At 39.3% G+C, this 21,193-nt stretch overlaps 2 protein-coding genes across 5 annotated transcripts in view; both read left to right on the forward strand.

The window, feature by feature from the left end:
• Window positions 1-11,989, forward strand: LOC144685268 (eukaryotic translation initiation factor 4E-1A-like). Its single transcript, XM_078549689.1, has 6 exons — window positions 1-38; window positions 2,248-2,343; window positions 4,448-4,511; window positions 5,357-5,470; window positions 6,325-6,464; window positions 10,673-11,989. Exons 1-6 carry the CDS (start codon window positions 16-18, stop codon window positions 10,785-10,787), a joined length of 552 nt encoding a protein of 183 aa, XP_078405815.1. The 5' UTR covers window positions 1-15; the 3' UTR covers window positions 10,788-11,989.
• Window positions 11,990-12,472: 483 nt separating this feature from the next.
• Window positions 12,473-21,193, forward strand: part of tspan17 (tetraspanin 17) — a 78,672-nt gene continuing 69,951 nt past the window's right edge. Inside the window, exon 1 of one of the 4 annotated variants that reach the window (XM_078550773.1) lies at window positions 12,473-12,614. In XM_078550773.1, the coding sequence (XP_078406899.1) occupies window positions 12,570-12,614 (45 nt within the window). In that variant the 5' untranslated portion in view covers window positions 12,473-12,569. Of the gene's footprint in view, window positions 12,615-14,402; window positions 14,768-21,193 lie in introns of those variants that run through there. The other 3 variants (XM_078550775.1, XM_078550772.1, XM_078550774.1) reach the window with 3 other exon arrangements.

Below are 21,193 nucleotides of genomic sequence, written 5' to 3' on the forward strand. Positions count from 1 at the left end.
ACTATTCAACCATATATGAAGCATCCTTTGCAGAACAGGTATCACCTTTCTTGTTGTGCTATGCTATTAACTTTCTTTTCTGCTTGGTTAAATATTTAAATGGGAAAACTGTCTGCTATTTGTCACTCAAAGTAATGAATGTTTTTCTGTTTATCACAAACGATGGGCTTTTAATAGGCATAATTCTATGGATGCAAGCCAAATGGTATGTACAAAATCTAAACCTAGACAATTAGTGCTAATATGCTGTTCATTTTGTGGGCCATCACAGCTCAGCACAATGATGGCCTTGCCAGGCATCTGCATGAGAGTTTTCCAGTGTGGGGTCACTGAGTTGTGATCAAGAGCACTTACCATTTCTGTTTCTTCCCACCTCTGTCAACTGGTGTTTTGATGTAGAGCTGGATGGAACATGTGCCTGTCTGATCACTAAATCTTTTAGTATACTATGTAAATGAACTCTTCTGACAATGTTGACTTTGGTCTGATTGAATTTGCCACCATTTTAAACCAAGTGCTACTTTATATATAGTTTAGTGGCCAACTGTGATCTACAGCTAGCAATGTACATTTATATGCCATCTTTTATTGTAGTAAAACACCCCAAAGCACTTCACAGGGGCATTTTCAAATAAAATGAAACATTAGGACAAGTGACTAAAAGTTTGGTGCAAGGTATGCTTTTAAGGGCCGTCTTAAAGGATAGAGTAGTTTATGAATAGAATTCCATAAACTTGGGAATTAGTCAACCAAAGGTAAGATCATCAATGGTGGGATGCTGATTAAGGATGTGCTAGAGGCCAGATTGGAGGAATGCAAAAACCCTGGAGGGATCTATTTATCCAGTCAAATAAGATGATCAAAGCTGATTTGGTGTTTTGGCATTCGGCAGGCAAGCTGCTCCTTTTTTATTTTTGGACATTCCTTTCTGTAAACAGTTTTGTGGTGCTACCATTACAATTTAAAAGTAAAATCTGAGATTGTGGCACATTTAATGTAGGCAAATCTAAAGAAACTTTAGTTTCAGTTGGAGAAGTAGGGAAACTAAAAGGTACATGTATATTTTCTTCTGTGGATCATTTGAGTACACCTAAATCAGTTGGCTGAAGTTGGATGCTGCAACTTTTTTTCATCTTTGGGAAATATAGCTACTGTGAATGTGCATACAGAAACTAACTCCCATGTTTTTGTGCTAAATTGAGCAAAGGATTCATAGTTACAAACATGTGAAAAAGATTAACTACTCTATCAAACCTACTCTGACACATCATCTCCCACATGATGCAACCTAAATGTACGATCTGCCATTTTTCACTCTCTCACAGCCTTCTGTTAAATTTATTTCTTGCCCTTGAAGGATCTAGTAATCGCCAGGTGAGCAGGGTAGTTATGACTGGTTCCAATTATCTTGCCTACCCTCTGTAACTGAATTCCTGAGAGTTCAATACATTCAGCACTACCTCCACTACCACCCTCTTTTCCTGACCTGCAGTGAATATGTACTTGCTGCATACACTGACAACTCCTGCAGAAATTGCTATCTATTTCCTGGACTCTAATCTAACTGCTTTTTAAAAAAAAAAAAATCTTTGTGAATGGGATGTGAGTGTAGCTGGTGAGACTAGCTTTTATTGCCCATCCCTAACTAACCTTTAGAAGGTAGTACCGAGGCACCTTTTTGAACTGCTGTAGTCTAGGTTGTGTCATTCTACACAGGGCCCTGAAATGGTCAGTTAAGTAGTCCACCAGGATCTTAACCAGAGTCCCCTTCCCTTGCCATGTGAGGGGATCAAACTGAACTGAATTCTAGGTGCAGCCAATCCAAAATCTTGCCGAAGGCAGGAATTGTATTTCTAGGACAATTAAATAATATATGACTGTACATGTGACTAAGATGGTGAGTATTTTATCTTTTTTGAGCCATTGGTATACTTGTAGAAATTGTCTTCCCAAAAGCACAATGGCTTCTGATTTAAGCTGAATTTCACTTATCTCAAATGTAGGGTTTTTATTATGTTAATACCTTTTGTAATTTTACTCATTTTGTGCAAACTAACATTTTTATGCCCATTTTAAAACAACATTTTTAACTGTTCTTGAATATTCTACATTATTTAGAAATGGATATTGCATTGGTAGTATTACTAGATGTTATCTGTTGCACCATTGGTTGACTAATCATGGCTTTGAAACATAAAGTGGTTCTAAGTTGTCTAGAATATTTCACTCTATGTTCTTCATTTACAGATGGACCCTCTGGTTTTACAAAAATGATAAAAGTAAACCCTGGCAGGCAAATCTTCATCTTGTTACTAAATTTGACACTGTGGAGGATTTCTGGGCGTAAGTATTGATAGTATTTTAATTAGAACAGAATATGGAGACTATTTTCCACTTTTTCTGGAAACCATTTCTACTAAGGTTTAATTTTGAACTCTGAATTTTGAAAGAATTTGGAAAAATAGATTTCTTGCTTCCGCTCTAGGATAATATATTGTCTGTGTGAATTGTGAGTAGCAAAATTTTTGTTGTAGCAACAGCTGATCTTGTTGGCAGGTGCTACAGCACCTGCTCCATTAACTGATCTGAGGTAAATGAGTCCAAAACAGTGCTACCTCTAAATCTCTGTAATTCAAGTTTACTTGCCTAAAAGCTTGCTGCATTTCTGGACTTGGTCCTTTAGGCAACCACCCTATGAAATTGACCACTTTGCAAAGTCCCATATATGCTAGATGTTGTGTTATATTTCTTGTCTTTTTAAAGTCATTACTGTTACAGACTGTGATGGGAGCAGTGTGCAGTTAATTCTAACCCCACTTCTTCACAGGTTATAACAATAGTTTTAACTTTTAATTCACCCACAAAACTGGCCAATTATTTACCTTTGACACTGTTATTCCTAGTATAAAAAGAGTCTAACTAGACTTATTTAAGTAAACACAAAAAATTGATTTATTATAAAACAAACATCTTTTTAAAAAAAGTTAATAAATTGGTTAACATACAAGTTGTAGTTTAGATGTGTAATGATTTCCCCCTTTTTTTAATAAAAAAAACAACACAGATATTTGAATCCCCATACACTCGCGCACAAACACAAAACAGGACAAAACTAACAATCCTCTGCAGAGGCTGAAGGCTGGGAATGTTTCTTTTTAAAAGATAAAATTCGAAGTGATCTTGATGTTGTTGATCTAACAGAATTTTGGTCTATGAAGTTCTTTTCAAATGGATTTTATGGTGTAACTGCCCTTGACGACTCTTACTTATCACAACTTTGCAGCTTTTTTTAAAAAAAAAGCAGATGAGGTATCCTGGTGACATGTTTTTGAGGAAGGTTTAACACAAAGATGAGGGAAAGAGTCTGTTTCTTGCAGCCTGCTTCTAAGGCACGCACACTCTCTGACTAAGAGTCTTAAAAGACTAAGATGTTCAAAGAATACTTCTTAGGCCAGGTGTTTCTAATCAATCAGCAAGAGTCTTTAACAAAAACAGAATTACCTGGAAAAACTCAGCAGGTCCGGCAGCATCAGCGGAGAAGAAAAGAGCCGACGTTTCGAGTCCTCATGACCCTTCAGCAAAACAGCTTAAGGGTCATGAGGACTCAAAACGTTGGCTCTTTTCTTCTCCGCCGATGCTGCCGGACCTGCTGAGTTTTTCCAGGTAATTCTGTTTTTGTTTTGGATTTCCAGCATCCGCAGTAGTTTTTTGTTTTTAGCAAGAGTCTTTAGCCTGGCAATAGCAGTTCTTTGTTAACCTAGATATACAAAATATCTCTTCCCTCCCCAGGTGTTCTTCACTGGACATCTATATTGACATGTGGTTTCTTGAAGGATGGTATATTCACAGCCCAAATTAATATTGCAAATTTAAAAAAAAACTCCAGAGCAAGAATGTCAAATTCAATGTCCGTCAAATGTTCCAAAAAAACAGGTTCCTCCCCTTGCTTTGTGCTACAGTGCTGCTGATGTACTAGAACTTTGAATGGGTTTACAGCATATTTTGACTAGATTAAAATTTTGATCACTACTTGTGGATGGGGTGAGACACACAGCCTGTAGTAGTATTTGATATATTTTAAGCTCCTGCTCTTATCACCAAGATCATAAGTGTAATCTCATGCCAATTGAAATCACTTGTTTGGCTCTGATTTGTTTCCTGCATGTCTTTCCAGCATTCCTTCTCCCTTATAGTTTTTGTTCTGGACTGGTTCTTGTCTCTGTCCAGTGTGCTGAGTTTGCTGGCCATGGATTGCTAGGATGGTGCAGGTTACGCAGGCCTTGACTGTTCTTTTGACTACTTTGATCCATGTGTGGGTGTGACTACTTTTTGTTTACTGTGAGATCAACTTCATGTCAATGCTGAGGGCTACTGTTGCAGTTTTAAACTTGTATCAAGTGGGTTTTTTTTCTCTAACTGAAACTTGCCTTCTCTTTTGCTTCAATAGATTATACAATCACATTCAACTTGCCAGTAGGTTGATGTCAGGTTGTGATTACTCTCTCTTTAAGGTTTGTATGTTTGATATCTTTAGGCAAAGTTAGCAATTGTTTCAAAGGAGCCAGAGTGTTATATGAAATGTAATTTAGTTGCAACCTTGAAGACCTCGCTGAAAGATGAATGCTGAATGTGATTCACCTTGTTTGCAGTGCCCCCATGAGGAAGTGTAGCAAAATGTAAATTACTTGAAATAATGAAGATTTTCAGTAATAGATGTTTGAGAACCAAGTGTCCAAGTCCTGTCTGCACAAACAATGTATCTATGCCTAACATCTCATTGTCTAAGCAAGAATTTCTCTCAATAGTATCTCAAACTTTATGATCTGGTGCAAATGCTTTCTCTGTTCTATGGCAGTAGAATTTTACAAATGAGAAGTTTTCAGTCCAACTGTCACTCTTGCTTAAACTGACATACTGACTGAGGAAGAGGAGCACGTTATTGCAGAGCAAGCTGTGGGAATTGGATACCCTCAATGGGATTAAAACTTTGTTGGAAAATTTCCTTCATTAGGTGACCTGAAGCTCTTTGTGCCATCCCTCTCGTCAAATCCCATCTTGTTTAAAGTAGGTGATCTTTGAAAAATTTTAACTTTTGGCAACAAAGTTGAGATTCAAAATAGTATGAAATAATTAAGCTTGGACTACACTCACATGGCCCACATGTGAACCAAGTGGGACAGCAGGCTCATCACCACTTGTTGTCTTTTAATATAGTAAAAGTAAACAGTGCTTTTATTTTTTTGCAAATAGACTTTCCTTTGAAAATGTGAGTTTTACTATTTGAAGTCTTGGTTAAGATTTAAAACTCCTTTAAACTAGATCTGGTTTAACATTTTTAATTTGTATTGCCGCATAGGATGGTATTGAACCAATGTGGGAGGACAACAGAAACAAGTGTGGTGGAAGATGGTTAATCACACTGTCCAAGCAGCAAAGGATGCTTGAACTAGATCAATTTTGGCTAGAAACAGTGAGTTAATAAGATTGCAGCCAATGTATATATGTGGTTTAGGCAGTGCATCAGTGATTTTCAATCATAGCCAGTTTGAAAATGTTTTTTTTTCCTCAATTGCAACAGCCCTTTTAGACAACAAACACCATTCAATTTTCTATTGATTATTGGCATGAGTTGTTGCACTTGTTATATTTGAAATGTATGTGGTTAAAATTTGCTTAACATAAAAGTAGAATTGCTTAAGTTTAAATCTTTGCCAATTTACAGCACTTGTGATTGTGGAGGGACTCCTTTTTAATCAAATAGTAACACTCTCTCTCTCATTTCTGAGTCAGAAGGTTGTAGCTTCAAATCCCATTTGCAGAGACTCAATCACTATAATCTAGGCTGATACTCCAATGCTTTGCTGAGGGACTGCTGAACTATGAGAGACACTGCTTTAGATGAGATATTAAACAGAGGCTCCATCTGCCCTCTTGCTTCCTGTGAAGCTATTTCAAGAAGAGCAAGGGAATTAAGCCCAGCATCCTGGATGACATTTATACTAAATTAAAACCACCAAAGCAGGTTATCTGACCATGCTTGCATTCCTGTTTTGTGGGAGCTTTGCTGTGTGCAAACTGGCTGTCATATTTCCTACATTAGAACACTGACTACACTTCATTGGTTGTAAAGCATTTTAGGATGACCTGAAATATTTTTTATCTGGGTGTTGTAGTTAGATTGGACTAAGTTTCTAAAACTTGAGTCTTTTTCTATTTGAAAAGCTGCCAACAGAACAATTAGCATTCAGCTTCTGTTACTTTATCATCCCATCAGTGCAGATAACTTGACTTTGTATTGATATTTGCATTTAATATCTTTGCAAGCTGCTATGCCTTATTGGAGAAGCTTTCGATGATTATAACAATGACGTATGTGGTGCAGTAATTAATGTCCGAGCAAAAGGAGATAAAATAGCAATATGGACCCGTGACACTGAAAACCAGGAAGCAGTTTTACATATAGGGTAAGTTAGTACTTAAAGGATTTTTTCCTTGTTGAAAATTGATCAAGTTCTGATCACTCTTGGTCCATTGCTTAATGAACTGTGGAAAATTTGCATTGCCTGAATTCCCACCCAATGCAGTCAATGAGTTTTCTTTTGACTTGCAGGTCATTTTAAACCTTAAGACCTGGTATCACTACTTGTATTTAAAAAAATTTTTTTTTTTGCATTTTTATGGAAAGCCTGATATTGGGACACTTGCTAGGAAAACACCTGTAAAGTTTAGGGCAAGCTCCATTAAGTTTTTTTTTAAGTGCCTGATCCATAATTATTTTCACTGCTATTTTTGACAGTTCAACTGTAGATCTGTTGCAGCTGTTTATACCTTCTCGCTTTGTTATGGTACTTACATATTGTTTTGATAATTGAAACTCTTGCAAAAGATTTTTTAAACTTGCACTTGTATAATACTTTTAACAGTACAAAATGGCAGACACAACATGAGCATTATTGACCAGAATTTGATAGTCACAAGGATATACTGGGACTGATGTGAGGTAGGTTTTAAGGAACACATCAAAGGTGTGAGAGAGAGAGTTTAAAGTGGAATTTCTGGAGAGAATTCCACAGCTTGGGATCCAGGTGACTGATTGCACTAATCTATAGTGCAGTTTGGAGTACAGTAGAAGCTTTATTAGTGCTGTCGGTTAGAGATGGCAGGGATGAGGCTGAGGAGGAATTTCAAAACTAATTGAGTTAATATACAGGCAGCAGAATTTTAGTTTTGGAAGATGGGAGAGCATTGGGATACTCTAGACTAAAGGAAACACCAGCATTGATGAGGGTGTCAGCAGCAAAGGGACGGCAGTAAGATCCGAGACTGACGATGTAACAGAAGTTGAAGTAGGCATTCTTGATGCTGGTATGGATGTGTCATTAGAAGCTCATCATGTGGCCAAACATGGCACCTAAGGTTGTGAATGTTCTGGCTCAGTTTCACAGTTTCATGCTGTTATCATTGAGAAGGATAGAATTGGTGGCCATGCAGGGGGCAGTTTGTGGTGGGTGCCAAATACAGTGGCTTTGGTCTTTCCTCTAACTAAATATTGAGTAGAATGACTGACTTTGTCACACAGTCAGTGGTGAGATGGAGTTGTGTGTTGTCTGTATGGATGTGGCACCTGAGGATGATGTCAGCAAGGAGGAATGTGCAGTTGAGAAATTAGCCTCCAAGGGTCTATTCTTGACGTGAGGTACCATTGTAAATGATTTTCTGGATATGGCTGCATAGCTGAGAATGGCAGTTCCAGCCAGCTGGAGAGAAGACATGATGATTTTTTCTTTGGGGTGGGGGCAGTGACTAGAAGAAGTGAGGAAAAATACAAGAAAATTGTAGAGCAATGTTTAACTTTTAACTTGAATAACTGAACTATTACATAAGAATGATAACTGACAGGGGCACTCAGAGCATGTACTTCTGCCACGCTGTGTTAACTCAATGTAATTACAATAATGCAGCTCTCCTTGAGGCTTTTCCCTGCCTGGTTGAAACTGTAACTAAAGCTGAAAAATTCAGGCCAATCCACATCCAACAATTTTGACAGCTGTGGCTAATTGCACCACGGCAGCTGGGATGATCCACAATATGCTTAGTCATCAATTCATCCTTACTCCTAATGTTAACAATCATTTTAAATTCCAAGATTCGGATCTGTACCTTTGTCAAAAACTATCTGTTCTTCCTTGGGCCATACTCTACCAAATTTCAATGAAATCTGTCCATTAGTTTTTGAGAGATAACTGACAAATGGGTGGAACATTCACCTCCACTGCTCCTTTAGTGATGGAGGTAATTACAAATCTAGTTGCCATGGACACTGTTGCCAAGCAACTTATTTTAAATTGTAAATATTTCTCAATTGAGGAAAATATTCTTGAGAGTTTCAGAATTGTTTATTGTTTAGCCAGTTAAACATGTTACTTTTTAATGCTCCCCTTATTAGCCATAGTCTGTGAGGGACTGTAGGCATCTCTCAGGATTGTTACAGTGTAGGAGGAGGCCATTTGGTCCATCATGTCTGCACCAGCTCTCTGAGCATTTTAATTTCAAGCCAATCTCCTGCCTTTTCCCTGTAACCCTGCACATTGTTTCTATTTAAATAATCATCCAATATCCTCTTGAATGAGTCAATTGAACCTGCCTCTGCCACACTTCCAGACAGTGCATTCCAAACCCCCAACCTCACTGAGGGTTTTTCTTGCCTCGCATTTGCTTCTTTTGCAAACCACTTTAAAACTGTGCTCTCTGGTTCTTGGTCCATTTATGAGCAGGAACAGTTTCTCCCTATCTACTCTGTCCAGACCCCTCATGATTTTGAAAACTTCTATCAAGTCTCCTCTCAGCATTCTCCTCTCAAGGAAAACAGTCCTAATTTCTCCAATCTTTCCTCATAACTGAAGTCTCATCCCTGGAACCATTCTTGTAAACCTTCTCTCTACTCCCTCTCCAATGCGTTCACATCCATCCTATAGTGTAGTACCCAGAACTGTACACAGTACTCCATCTGAGGTCAAACCAGTATCTTCTATAAGTTCATCAAAACCTCCTGGGTCTTATACCTTATGCTCCTATTAATGAAGCCCAGAATACTGTATGCTTTACATATCTTTATGCTTTAAATCTAGCTATCTACCTGTCCTGCCACCTTTTATTGACTTATGTACATATACACCCAGCTGTCTCTGCTCCTGCACACCCTTTAGAATAGTATCCTTTATTTTATACCGTGTCTGTTATTTGTACCAAGGTGTATCACCTCACGGTTCTCTGCATTGGACTTCATCTGCCATCTATCTGTCCACTCCACCAATGTGTTACTGTTCTTTTGAAGTTCTACACTGTCCTCAGTTTACACTTCATACCGATCCCTGGGGATCTCCACTACAAACCTTCTCCCAGCCTGAAAAATACCTATTAACCATTACCCTGTTTCCTTTCCATCAGCCAATTTTGTATCCATGTTGCTACTGTCCCTTTTTATTCCATGACCTATAACTTTCCTCAAGTTTGTTGTGTGGCACTGTATCGAATGCCTTTTGGAAGTCCATATACACCGCATCAATGGCTTTGCCCTCATCAGCCATCTCTGTTACTTCAAAAAAATCCAGCAAGTTAGTTAGACACAAGTTTCCTTTGACAAATCCATGCTGACTCTTCTGAATCAATCCACATTTTTCCATGTCACTGTTAATTCTATCCCGAGTAATTGTTTCTAGAAGTTCCCCATCACCAAAGTTAAACTGACTGGTCTGTAACTGCAGGGCAGATCTTTACAACCTTTTTTGAACAAGGGTGTAATGTTTGCAGTTCTCCAGTCCTCCACCTCCCCTAATCCAGGGAACATCGAAAGATTATTGCCAGTGCCTCTGCAATTTCCACTCTCACTTCCTTTATTCTTGGATGCATCTCATCTGGTCCCATAGATGAGTGGTCATAGCCTGAGGGGTGCCACTCCACATCAAGTATAGCTGACCAGGAAACCTCCCGCTCTTGCAGCCTGCCATGGATGTGCATGTTGGAAAGATTAGTGGGGTTTGTTGTAATATGGGTTCTTTAGACGTCGCAATGATGGGATTTTGCGATGTATATTTAAACGTGAATCCTTTTTTTCCTACCTTCATGGGATGTGGGTGTCACTGGCTAGGCCAACCTTTATTGCTCACCCCTAATTTCCCTTGAGAACATTCTGGTGAGCTGCCTTATTGTTAACCTTTTTAACTATTTACAGATCCTAGGTTACTGTCATGCAGGCTGCTTCCACAGTGTTTCTAGACTGTTCTGTCTATTACTATGTGACTCTATACATCACACCATGGGCAGTGCTATTCTCCAGTCCCACATTCACATTTGCTCTGCTGAGCACCTTTACATTACAGTGGCATGCAGGCACATATAACAGGGTTGATTATCAACCTGTTTGGTGAGGTCATGAATGCTCCTTCCACAGCCAACATGCCTTGTAGTAGGATTTGAGCTCCGAGGTAGGGGTGATTCCTACTGAGCCACAAAGTTTACAACTTTTAATCAAATTATTAATATTAATTGCACAAATACTGTGTCCATCGTGAAGCAGTACTAATTGGAATATGAGTGCCAAAAAGGAAGTATGTTGAATGTACTTTAAATTTAGGCTAAAGCTTTTTTTAAACAAATTTTTTTCTTCCTTTAGAAAAACCTACAAGGAAAGGCTTGGTCTTCCCATGAGGATTGTGATTGGTTATCAAGCACATGCAGACACTGCTACAAAGAGTGGATTTGGAGTGAAAAACAAATTTGTTGTTTGAGGTGTTGAATGTGTTTCTTGAATTGGGCCAAGCTTTAAAGCTGTATAAATGGAACATGCAGCACTTGAATCAGTATTGTACTTAACTTTTTAAATTAAAAATATAGCTGTTGCAATTATCTTTGAGACATTATTTTGGACAGGAAAAATCTTTGTGCAAGGTATGTTTAAATCATGGGATTTCAATGTTCACCAATAATTCTCTTGAATATGCAGTTAGATAAATAGACCAGTCCATTGTTTGAGATGAGTATTATCAGGAAATGAAACTTTTTAAATTACTGTCTGCAAGATTATAATTGATCTCAGTTCATTATATTGTACCCTAGGCCATGGACACTTTTAATCTTTCTTCTCCAATTCCATGGTAGTTCTAACACAAAATTGCCAATAATTAGAATTCTATTTTGAATTCCTCTTTTTTCCACTGTAATTGAATGTAAGGGTGGGAACTTGAACCCTGTGTTTAAATGCTGTATTCTATTTCTAAACTTTGAATTAAAGCATTACTTACAGATTGGTTGATGAAATATAATCCAAATAACTCTGATTAGAGAAGGACAAATACATTTCATGATCCCTGAATATTTGGAATTTTTCCTTCTGACTAAATGCAGAGAATCACTTAGTGAACTTTGAGAGAAGTTTTGAATTGTAGCTATACCTACAATGGTGCAATAAAATGTGAGCTGTTGTTTCTCTCAGCACGTGGCTGCTTTAAATAGTATCTTCACTTCTAGCTCTGGAGATGAGTGAAGTCACTGCATTTAATTTAATGCCAATTAAAATTTGACCAGTTCTATGGGCAAATAATCTGTTCTTCCATGTTACTACCCAGTGAATGGGCTGGCTCAGATGGTCATTTCCCCTTGTCTTAGAAGCCCCAACTAGTTGGGGGGGGACTTCTCTCTGTTTTTAGCCTAATCTATTCATTTCAAAGTCCAGATATCAAGCTTAAAAATGATTACCTTTTATTCTTGGTAGTCCTGGATTAGGATAGGGGACATTTTGAAGATTATGGAAGGGGAAGGAAGTTAACATATGGACTGCAAAGACTGGCTAACTATTGATTGGAAAACAAGAAAGCAGGCTTGGGAATACTAGTTACAGTATGCAATCAACTCAAGATTGAAAAAGGCAAATAAATTTGCGAAACAACTAAACTGAAATTGCTAAAGGTACATCTGCTTGCCAGTACTGATACATTTTTGTAGTGTTACAATCTGATAATTGTCATAGCTCTAGTTATTAATTAACCTATGCCTAGTGTCATGGGCAGAATGTTCTCTTACTGTAAGCAGTATGTTTTGTAGGGAAAGAGATGTTTTCTTACCCTTGGTGTGTATTCCAATTAAATAATTCAGTAGCAAACTTGTGTGAAAAGGTTATTTTCACACTTACCCCAAGTTAAATGCAACATCTTATGCACACTCATGCACCCATACAGAAAGATTGGATATAGATGAAGGTTAAGCACTTCAGTTATCTCAGTCTCTGACTTATGGACTCCCACGTAGCAAGCTTATGGCTTATTGAATTGATTCGATGTCTTATTGAAGAGTTCGTAGCAGGTTGTGATGTTTCTTGTAGTTGAGTAACTGGGAGATTGGTTAGTTCTCAGGTGAACCTTAAACTGACACTGGTTATATATGTTCTAGGTGCCTGCTGCCTCGCAGCTTGTTTTGGAGTCTGGTTCACAGACCGGCTGAATTGCTTTTGGTTTTGGTGAAACTACCTGCACACAGCTTCTAGCTAATCTTTTAAACCGACAAAGAAAACATGGATGCTTCCATGTGGCTTTTCACAAGTGCAAGGTCTTTGCCACAAGGTATGGTGTATGTGTTGATTCCACATTCCCAATCTTGTTTAGATGAGGAAAAACAATGTGAGCTTGATGGTGGCCATTTGCTTCCATCTGCTGCAAATTGAGTTTTTTGATCTTTCATTTTGTCCAATTTGAGATGTATAGAGCGGCAGTCTGCGAACTCCATAGTCGGATGCAAGTTCCCTGGGTAGCTGTAGATGTCCATATTTAATTAGGTATTTGACTGTGGCCTAAATGCCTGAACTCTCATGATTTGTAGCAGCTATGTCAACAGCTGGTTTGTGTCCAGTTTTTAAAAGTACTGACAAAGTTCATAATATAACGTACTTGGCATGACACTAGCTGCCTGGGAGAACGTACTGGGCATGACACTAGCTGCCTGGGAGAACAGGGTACAGATCTCGAGTCTGTTTCCCATTTAATAAGATCCTGGGTTATCTTTGTGCAGAGAAACTCTGATGCTTGCACTTCCATGCTCTGCACCTGGAATTTATCATGAAAAGTGACAAAATAAGATAAAGTCCTGTAAGACTTGATCTAGATAGTTAATGTAATATGGAATCTGCTGATTTTTTTGTCTCAATTAAGGTTTTATCAAGTTGCAAGCAAAATAAAACATAAGGGGAGGTGGTGGTGGTATTGTCATTGGACTGAGACACAGGGTAATGCACTGGGGACCTGAGTTTGAATGGTGAAATTTGAATGCAATAAAAATCTGGACTTAAAAGTCTGATGATGACCACAAAATACTTGCTGTTATAAAAATCCATCTGGTCCTTTTAGGGAAGGAAATCTGCTGCCCTTACCTGGCCTGGCCTATGTGTGACTTCAGACACAAAGCAATGTGGTTGACTTTTAAATGCCCTTGGGAGCAATTAGGGATGGGTAATAAGTGCTGGCCTAGCCAGTAATGCCCACATCCCATTAACGAATAAACTAAATAGTTGTAAGTAAACTGAAGGATTTAAATTGTCCCACATGGTTTCAATGTCAAGTGGGGTTGTTAGAGAGGGGGGAGAAGTTTTACTTACAAAAAAACATGCTATTCTGTTGGGGGTATAGAGGATTTCCAGTCCTCTTAGTGGTATCTAGTGTCTTTGACTTGCACCGTTTTCCTTGCTGAAAAACATGCCATGGTAGTGCCTGCTAATGCACTTGTTGCTAATTAATTGTACACAGGCCCACAAGTAGATGTCATTGATTAACTGTGTTACACCATTACATTAACGAATTATTACATTAATGTATTAACCACTGCAGTATTACAGGAATGGATTAACTAGATATTTATTATTTTGTTGGTGGGACCTTGCTGTGCCGATTGACTGCTGCCCTTGCCTATTTGAAACTCTTTCGAGTTATCAACAGTCACAGATTGCGACTCTTTCGAGTACAATCACAGTTCTTGGTTTCCGGGAGTGGGACATGAACCCACAACCCTCTGATTCAAAGGCGAGGGTGCTATGAACTGACTGATAGAGTATAATACAGTGTTAACTCCAGGATAGAAATGGGAATCACTGATGCGGTTGGTAACGTTGCAAGTGATTGTTCTTCTGCAGCAATTGATTGGCTGAAATCCGCTTTCGGAATCTCCGGGACGAGCCCTTACATCAGGCACGCGCCACCCCCACCCCGCCGGCTGAGGCGCACGCGCGCACCCCTACATTCTCTCCCTGAACCTCGCGCGCCCCCACCCCACCCACACACGCGGAGGCGCACGCGCGCCCTGAGTGGCCGTGATACAACGCGCGCGCCCGCGCTCGCGCTCAGTTTGGAGCTGAGCGCACGCTGCGCGTGAATGCGCCAGGAGGCGCAGGCGCAATGGTGAGAGGGTCGGTGGCAGTGCCGCTGGTGGAGGCCGGTGATTAGAGGCTAACGGGATGGAGCTGTGAGCAGGATCGGTGTCGCTTTTCCTCCCGGCTTGAGTGAAGCCCGGATGTTTGTCCAGTCGGTGTCCTGATGTGGTGGCCGAGTCTCGGTCCCAGGTTTCTTATGTTCGCTGCTAAGCCTCAGTGAAGGCGGCTGCCCGGCTCCCGGTTTTACTGTTTATCTCCCGTGGCCCCCAGCTCACCATGTCCGGGAAACATTTCAAAGGACCTGAAGTTAGTTGCTGCGTTAAATATGTTTTGTTTGGCTTCAACATAGTGTTTTGGGTAAGTGTTGCAGGGTGTTGTTTATACCGAGTGACCGGGCACTCGGGAGCCTTTTGTTTGACTCCGGCCCTCGGTGCTTTTCCTTGTCTACAGGACCATGTCAGAACAAAAAAAAAACTTGTTCAAATCCTTTGCCTTCAAGCTGATCTGTATTAAAAGTCCGACGTTCATAGGTGGTGGAGTATCTTACAACCGGTAACAGCAGTAGTTTCCAATAATTTTTAGTAGAGAGGTGACAAAAACCCGGCTAAAGAAGGGCCATTATTGCCAATGTTCCAGTTTGGAGTTGATTTTCTTGCTCATCAGTTACTCGAAGCTGTTTGCCCGCTGACTTTCTCATTTCGTTTGATTTCATCCGACAGGGCCAGTGGTCAGAAGGAACACAATTCGTTTTCTTTAGTCCCATAACTGCTGTGTAGATTTCATCAGCCAACATCTCTAAAATGCGAATTTTATATTTTAAAACAATCTGGTCGGCGATTGAAATAGTAGGGACAGCAAAGTGTCACTTCTTCACTTTGGAAATGACAGCGTGAATTCAGTCACTTGTGAGTTTGGCATTGCCTAATTTTAAGATCTTGGGTACAAATTAATGACAAAATAACATGTAAAAAGTAGAGGGTTTTTTTTTTACAAATTTTAAGGCGTAAGCTTAAAAATTATGAGATTAATAAAAAGGCTTTTTATAATAGCCTGTAAAGAATTAGATTTGAAGATTTAACAAAACAACTGTTTTTGTTTGTGAATAGGATGCACATTTGTGTATGTGTCCTTTTATTAAAATGTATTGTCAGGAAGTGGTGCTGCTTGATTAATTACATAGGGCACTTAATAGATTTGAATTAATATGTAAACTTTTTAAATACAGAAGATTAAAAATAGATGCATTACAAATAACAAGCTTTTGAGGTTGTTATAGTGGTGCATTCCCACTACTTGTCTTTCTGCAATGATTTGTAAAAGCAAATGCACCTTCTTGTTTAAATATTTTTATAACATAGAAGTGTAAGGAAAACATCCATATCTTTAGTATTTTAATCTAGAACCTTTCATCAATTTGCTAGTTTTGTTTGTTGGTGCCATCTTCTTCCCAGAAGTTTGATTGCCATGACTCCACCTCTGTCTGTCCTGTGCTGTTCTTACACATTCCAGATCGGTCAATTGCATGCAGTCCATTGTGCCCCTCTCCTATGTTTTCTGTCGATCTTTCCTTCCAAAAATCGTCTGTCTACTGTCTGCTCCAATTATGTGACCAAAATATTGTATCTTTCTCTCTTTTGAAGTTGTGCACTAATTTCCTTTCTTCTCTAGCCATTTCCAGCCGCTCCTTATTAGTTCTTCTGTCTGTGTACGATATGCAGACCGTCCTCCTACATGTCCACGTCTCAGATTAATTGATCTTATCAATAGACTGTTCCTCCGAGGCGTATAACATAGATGACAAAAGGTAACACCTTGGCATTCTTTTCCTAAGATTCAGGTTCAGATTCTTTGATGTTAACATGTCCTTCATTTTGACAAAGCTGGTCTTGGCTACCTTAATTCTCCTTTGGATTTCACAATCACATTGCCCATCATCTGTGATAATCTGCCCAAGGCATGTGAGCCTTTTCACTTGTTCCAAGACTTGCCCATTTACTTCAGTTTTTACTAACAGCATTAGGTCCCTGCTTATCACCATTCTCTTGGTCCTCTTCGCATTCATTCTTAATTCATATTCCACACTTTCACTATGTTTACAATTTCCTGTAGTGCCTCTTCTGACTCTGCAATCAGTGTAATGTCATCTGTGTATCTCAAGTTGTTGACATTCAACCCACCAATGTTTGCTTAATTATGTGGTTGGAAATTTGGAGTGTAACTTCACTGCTAATACTGACAGCAATTTATGGGTTATCATGATAAGTGTATATGCATATGTTTAGGTACATTAAGCAGGTAAGGAAAAGGACAGAGAGGCCATTTGGTTGGTGACTAAAATGGTAAGGATGTGAAGTGGTCTATTTTCTTTGGAAATAACAGTATGCTTTTAGCTACCTGACCGTTTGTTACATCCCAATTGTGAGCTCTTGTGTCCGAGCTAATGTTTTAAAATATGTAGGTTTTTTTAAACGAAGCATAGGATTTAAAAATGAATATCAGTCGACTAAGGAAAATGACAGCATACAGACTAGCCAAATTTCTGTCGAATTAATTATGGGATCTCATTGATCCGTGGTGTCACAGAGTAAGCGTGGATCAATATTTGGAATTGAATAGCTTGTGGTGTCATGTAATTGTTATTGTGCAGTTATCATGAACCAACAGATGCTGTGAACTTTACAGTTTGCAAAAAATACAGCTTAAAAATTGCCTTAAATTATTAGTGAAGATATATAGATTCTGCATTCTTTCAGGTAGTTGCTGTTTAAAATTGTGTAGTTGTGTTTAGTGAAATATAGGCAAATAATCCCTGAAACTTCTAGGTTCTGTTGGCCTGCAGTGAAGACCCAGTAATAGTAATGTGTGGTAATTTCAAACTGGGCCACTGAACCTGATCAACTTTGAAGGCATACAGAGGGAATATAGAAAGTAACCTGGAATCCGCAGTGAGATGGGGGTCATTGTGGTACTTGTTCAGGATTGGTTGACTTCATGTTCTAATGTTCTTTTGGGGTTTAGATTGTGAAGCTGTATAGTAATGGCTGTCTTTGTGTGTTTGATAAGAGCTAGGCTGACGATTCTTTGCTCATTTCAATATCTTTATTGACTTTTCCAGTAGAAGATATTACATAGTGTTACTGAGGTGTTCATATAGTGTATTATTAAAAAGTGCGTTGTTCCACTTCAATTTATAATGCATTTTATACTGCACCAGAATGGCACACTATTTCAGACAAAAGTCTGTAGTGCCAGCTGTGGCTCTGTGGGTAGCACTCTTGCCTGAGTCAGTAAGTTTTAGATTCAAGTTGCACACCAGAGACTCGAGCATAAAAATCTAGGCTGATACTCCACTGTGGTACTCCCATGGCAGTATTTTAAAGAAGAGCAGAGGAGTTATCTCTGGCCATGTTTACAATCGACATCCAAAAACATATTATATTGCTGTCTTTGGGACTTTGATGTATGAAAATTGGCTGTTGTGTTTCCTACATTAAAACAATGACTACACTTAAAAGTACTTCATAGGATGTTCTGAAGCTCTTTACAACCAAAGGCCATGAAAGGCATTATACAAATGCAAGTCTTTCTTTGCAGAAGTCCAGACAATTATGAATGCCGTCAACTACCTCTGTGCTATTTGTTTTTTTTTATCATTATGGATAGGCATAAAAGAAATGGGCACTATACATGCATCATAAAATGAGGCTGAAATAGCTAAAGGCGTAGCTGCCAAAGATCTTTGGGATTAGTATACACTGCTTTACATGCTGAGACACTGTGGAGCAGCAATTAAGCAAATAAAATATTGAACTATATAGGGAATAAGGTACAAATCGGAGGACATCTGTGTTTAATATTATGCTAAAACTGTGCAGTATTTTGCTCAGACTGTATGATGAGTACTGTTCATTTTTGGCCATTTGAGGAACAAGGGAGACATTCAGTCCCTGGAGGACAGCCATGAAGCTTATCCCTAATGTCAAAGGACTGATTGTGCAGATACAAAACAACATTCGCCCCTTGGAGAATAGAGTGAAGTAGTGGAAGAATTCACAGGCCTTGATGTGAAAGCTCCTTCCATGGCCACAACCATCTTTCAACCAACTGTTCGGTTGGTTATTCCTATGATCACAGGAGTGATAGGTAAATGGGACTTGATACTGCTTAGATTACAGGCAGCAGAGGTTTGGGAGTTTATGTTGGATGGAAGATAGGAAGCTAGCCTCCACATAGTCAAATCTTGAGGTAACAAATGCTGCAAAATGGGCTGCAAGAGTGTGAGAATAGCCTAGCCTAGAGATAGCAAACAATGAGATGGGGGTGGGTGGCATCCATACGCCTTGAATGTGAGTATTCTGCTGGATGTAAATCCATAATTTAGAGTCAAAGTTTTGGTTTCTGCTCACCATTACTAAGCTGACGGCAGGACGGAGGAAAAACCTGGCCTTCTCAATCTTGAAACAAGGTGATTGGGAGGGGCTTCATGGAATATAGGATTGTAAAAATAATTTGTGTTTTCCTTTTAGAGTAATGTCTTCTGTTATATCAGAGAGAAATGAGGGAGGAAAAAGATCTTTATATGGATGTGGTTCCAGTAATAGATGTGAGAGATGGTTTAATTGCTTTCAAAAGAAATCCTGTGTTTTATACTAGGTGTGGTTGCAATACTGCCAACTGGCAATATGCTACAATGAGGTGGTGCTGTGATTGCAATGCGGATGGACCTGTGTATTCAGATATACCAATCTAAATAAGGAATATTAATATTGTAGTTTTAAAGCATAAGGGCCACGCCTAAATGGTTTATTCTAATTAGAAATAACAAAGAATGAATTTAAGAGAATAGTGCTTTGCAAAAAAAAATTGAAATTTCAGGACAATACTAAATCAAATTAGAAAAACAATTTATTTCACACGGCAGCCATTAGTATTAGCAATGAAATATTAAAATAATTTGTGTGCTAGCAAAACAGTATCTCATGCTTCATTCTGAAATATTCATTCTTATTGAACAGCATGTAGTATAAACTATGCAGGAAGGCCTACTAACTCATGGGGACTGAAATAAGATTCCTGGATTTTTACTGGTGTTTTGAGGATTGGATTCTGGGATTTTGTCCATTCTGTGAAAACCATGCAATTGGTCTTGATCATTGTAAGTAATTTGTTTCAAATGCTTTACTTTGCAAAATTACTTACAGCTCATCCTATTGGAGCTAGAACAAATGGAAAGTTGATCATGGAAAATGGAGAATGTATTGCTACATTTATGGTATTGTTTTCATTTCCCTAAGTTTTATAGTTAAAACAAGGTATTGGAAATACTCAGCAGGTCAGGCATCATCTGTCGAGGGGAATCCAAACTAATGTTGCAGGTAAAAGCAAAATATTGCGGATGCTGGAAATCCAGAACAAAAACAAAAAGACCTGGAAAAACTCAGCAGGTATTCTATGACATCTTTGGCAGTCTCTTCTTGGCCTCCACCTATCACTGGCCCCCTATCGACCTCTCCTGTCCCACCCACTTCTACCAGCTTATATTTCACCTCATTTCTATATGTCTTAGTTCTGATGAAGGGTCATACGGACTTGAAACGTCTAATGTTGCAGGTAGATAGTCTTTTATAGAAAAAGTTAGAGATGTAACATGTTTTAAGCAAGTATGGAGGCAAGGAAAGAGGGAAAGGAAACAAAGAACAAAAAGGAAAGTCCATGATGGGGTGCAAGGCAGAGGATTAGAAGACAAAAGGGATGATGGTGCAAGGCAAAAGGAATGGTAATGGGACAAGTAAAGAAACAAAATCTGGGTCTTGGGGAGGTGTAAAAAGCAATAGCAGAATAATAATCAGCTGATTTCTGAAAAAGGTGAGAGCAGTGGTTATGATGTGAAATTATTGAACTCGATGTTGGCTGGAAAGTGGCTAATCAAAAGATCAGGCCCTGCTTCCCACCAGTTTTTTTTAAATTCATTCACGGGATGTGGGCTTCGCTGGCTGAGCCAGCATTTATTGTCCATCCCTAGTTGCCCTTGAGAAGGTGGTGGTGAGCTGCGTTCTTGAGCCATTGCAGTCCATGTGGTGTAGGTACATCCACAGTGCTGTTAGGAAGCAAGTTCCAGGATTTTAACCCAGCAACAGTGAAGGACTGGCGATATATTTCCAAGTCAGAACGGTGAGTGACTTGGAGGGGAACTTCCAGGTGGGGGTGTTCCCATCTACGTGCTGCCCTTGTCCTTCTAGATGGTAGTGGTCGTGGGTTTGGAAGGTGCTGTCTAAGGAGGTTTGGTGAGTCCCTGCAGTGCATCTTGTAGATGGTACACACTGCTGCTACTGTGCATCGGTGGTGTAGGGAGTGAATGTTTGTGGATGTGGTGCCAATCAAGCGGACTGCTTTGTCCTGGATGGTGCCCAGCTTCTTCAGTGTTGTGGGAGCTGCACTCATCCGGGCAAGTGGGGAGTATTCCATCACACTCCTGACTTGTGCTTTGTAGATGGTGGACAGGCTTTGGGGAGTCAGACAGTGAGTTAATTGCTGCAGGATTTCTAGCCACTGACCTGCTCTTGTAGCCACAGTATTTATATGGCTAGTCCAGTTATGTTTCTGGTCAATGGTAACCCCCCAGGATGTTGATAGTCGGGGATTCAGTGATGGTAATGCCATTGAATATCAAGGGGCAATGGTTGGATTCTCTCTTGTTGGAGATGGTCATTGCCTGACACTTGTGTTGCATGAATGTTACTTGCCACTTGTCAGCCCAAGCCTGGATATTGTCCGGGTCTTGCT

The sequence above is a fragment of the Cetorhinus maximus genome, chromosome 10, assembly GCF_964194155.1.
Source record: "Cetorhinus maximus chromosome 10, sCetMax3.hap1.1, whole genome shotgun sequence".
Taxonomy (NCBI): Eukaryota; Metazoa; Chordata; class Chondrichthyes; order Lamniformes; family Cetorhinidae; genus Cetorhinus; species Cetorhinus maximus.

What these genes read in the sequence shown, in the direction of transcription:
- LOC144685268 (XM_078549689.1), top strand. Translation starts at nt 16, where the DNA reads ATGAAGCATCCTTTGCAGAACAG. An exon ending in ACTGTGGAGGATTTCTGGGC is followed by an intron (nt 2,344 to 4,447) that starts GTAAGTATTGAT and finishes TTGCTTCAATAG; the next exon opens with ATTATACAATCACATTCAAC. An exon ending in GAAGCAGTTTTACATATAGG is followed by an intron (nt 6,465 to 10,672) that starts GTAAGTTAGTAC and finishes TTCTTCCTTTAG; the next exon opens with AAAAACCTACAAGGAAAGGC.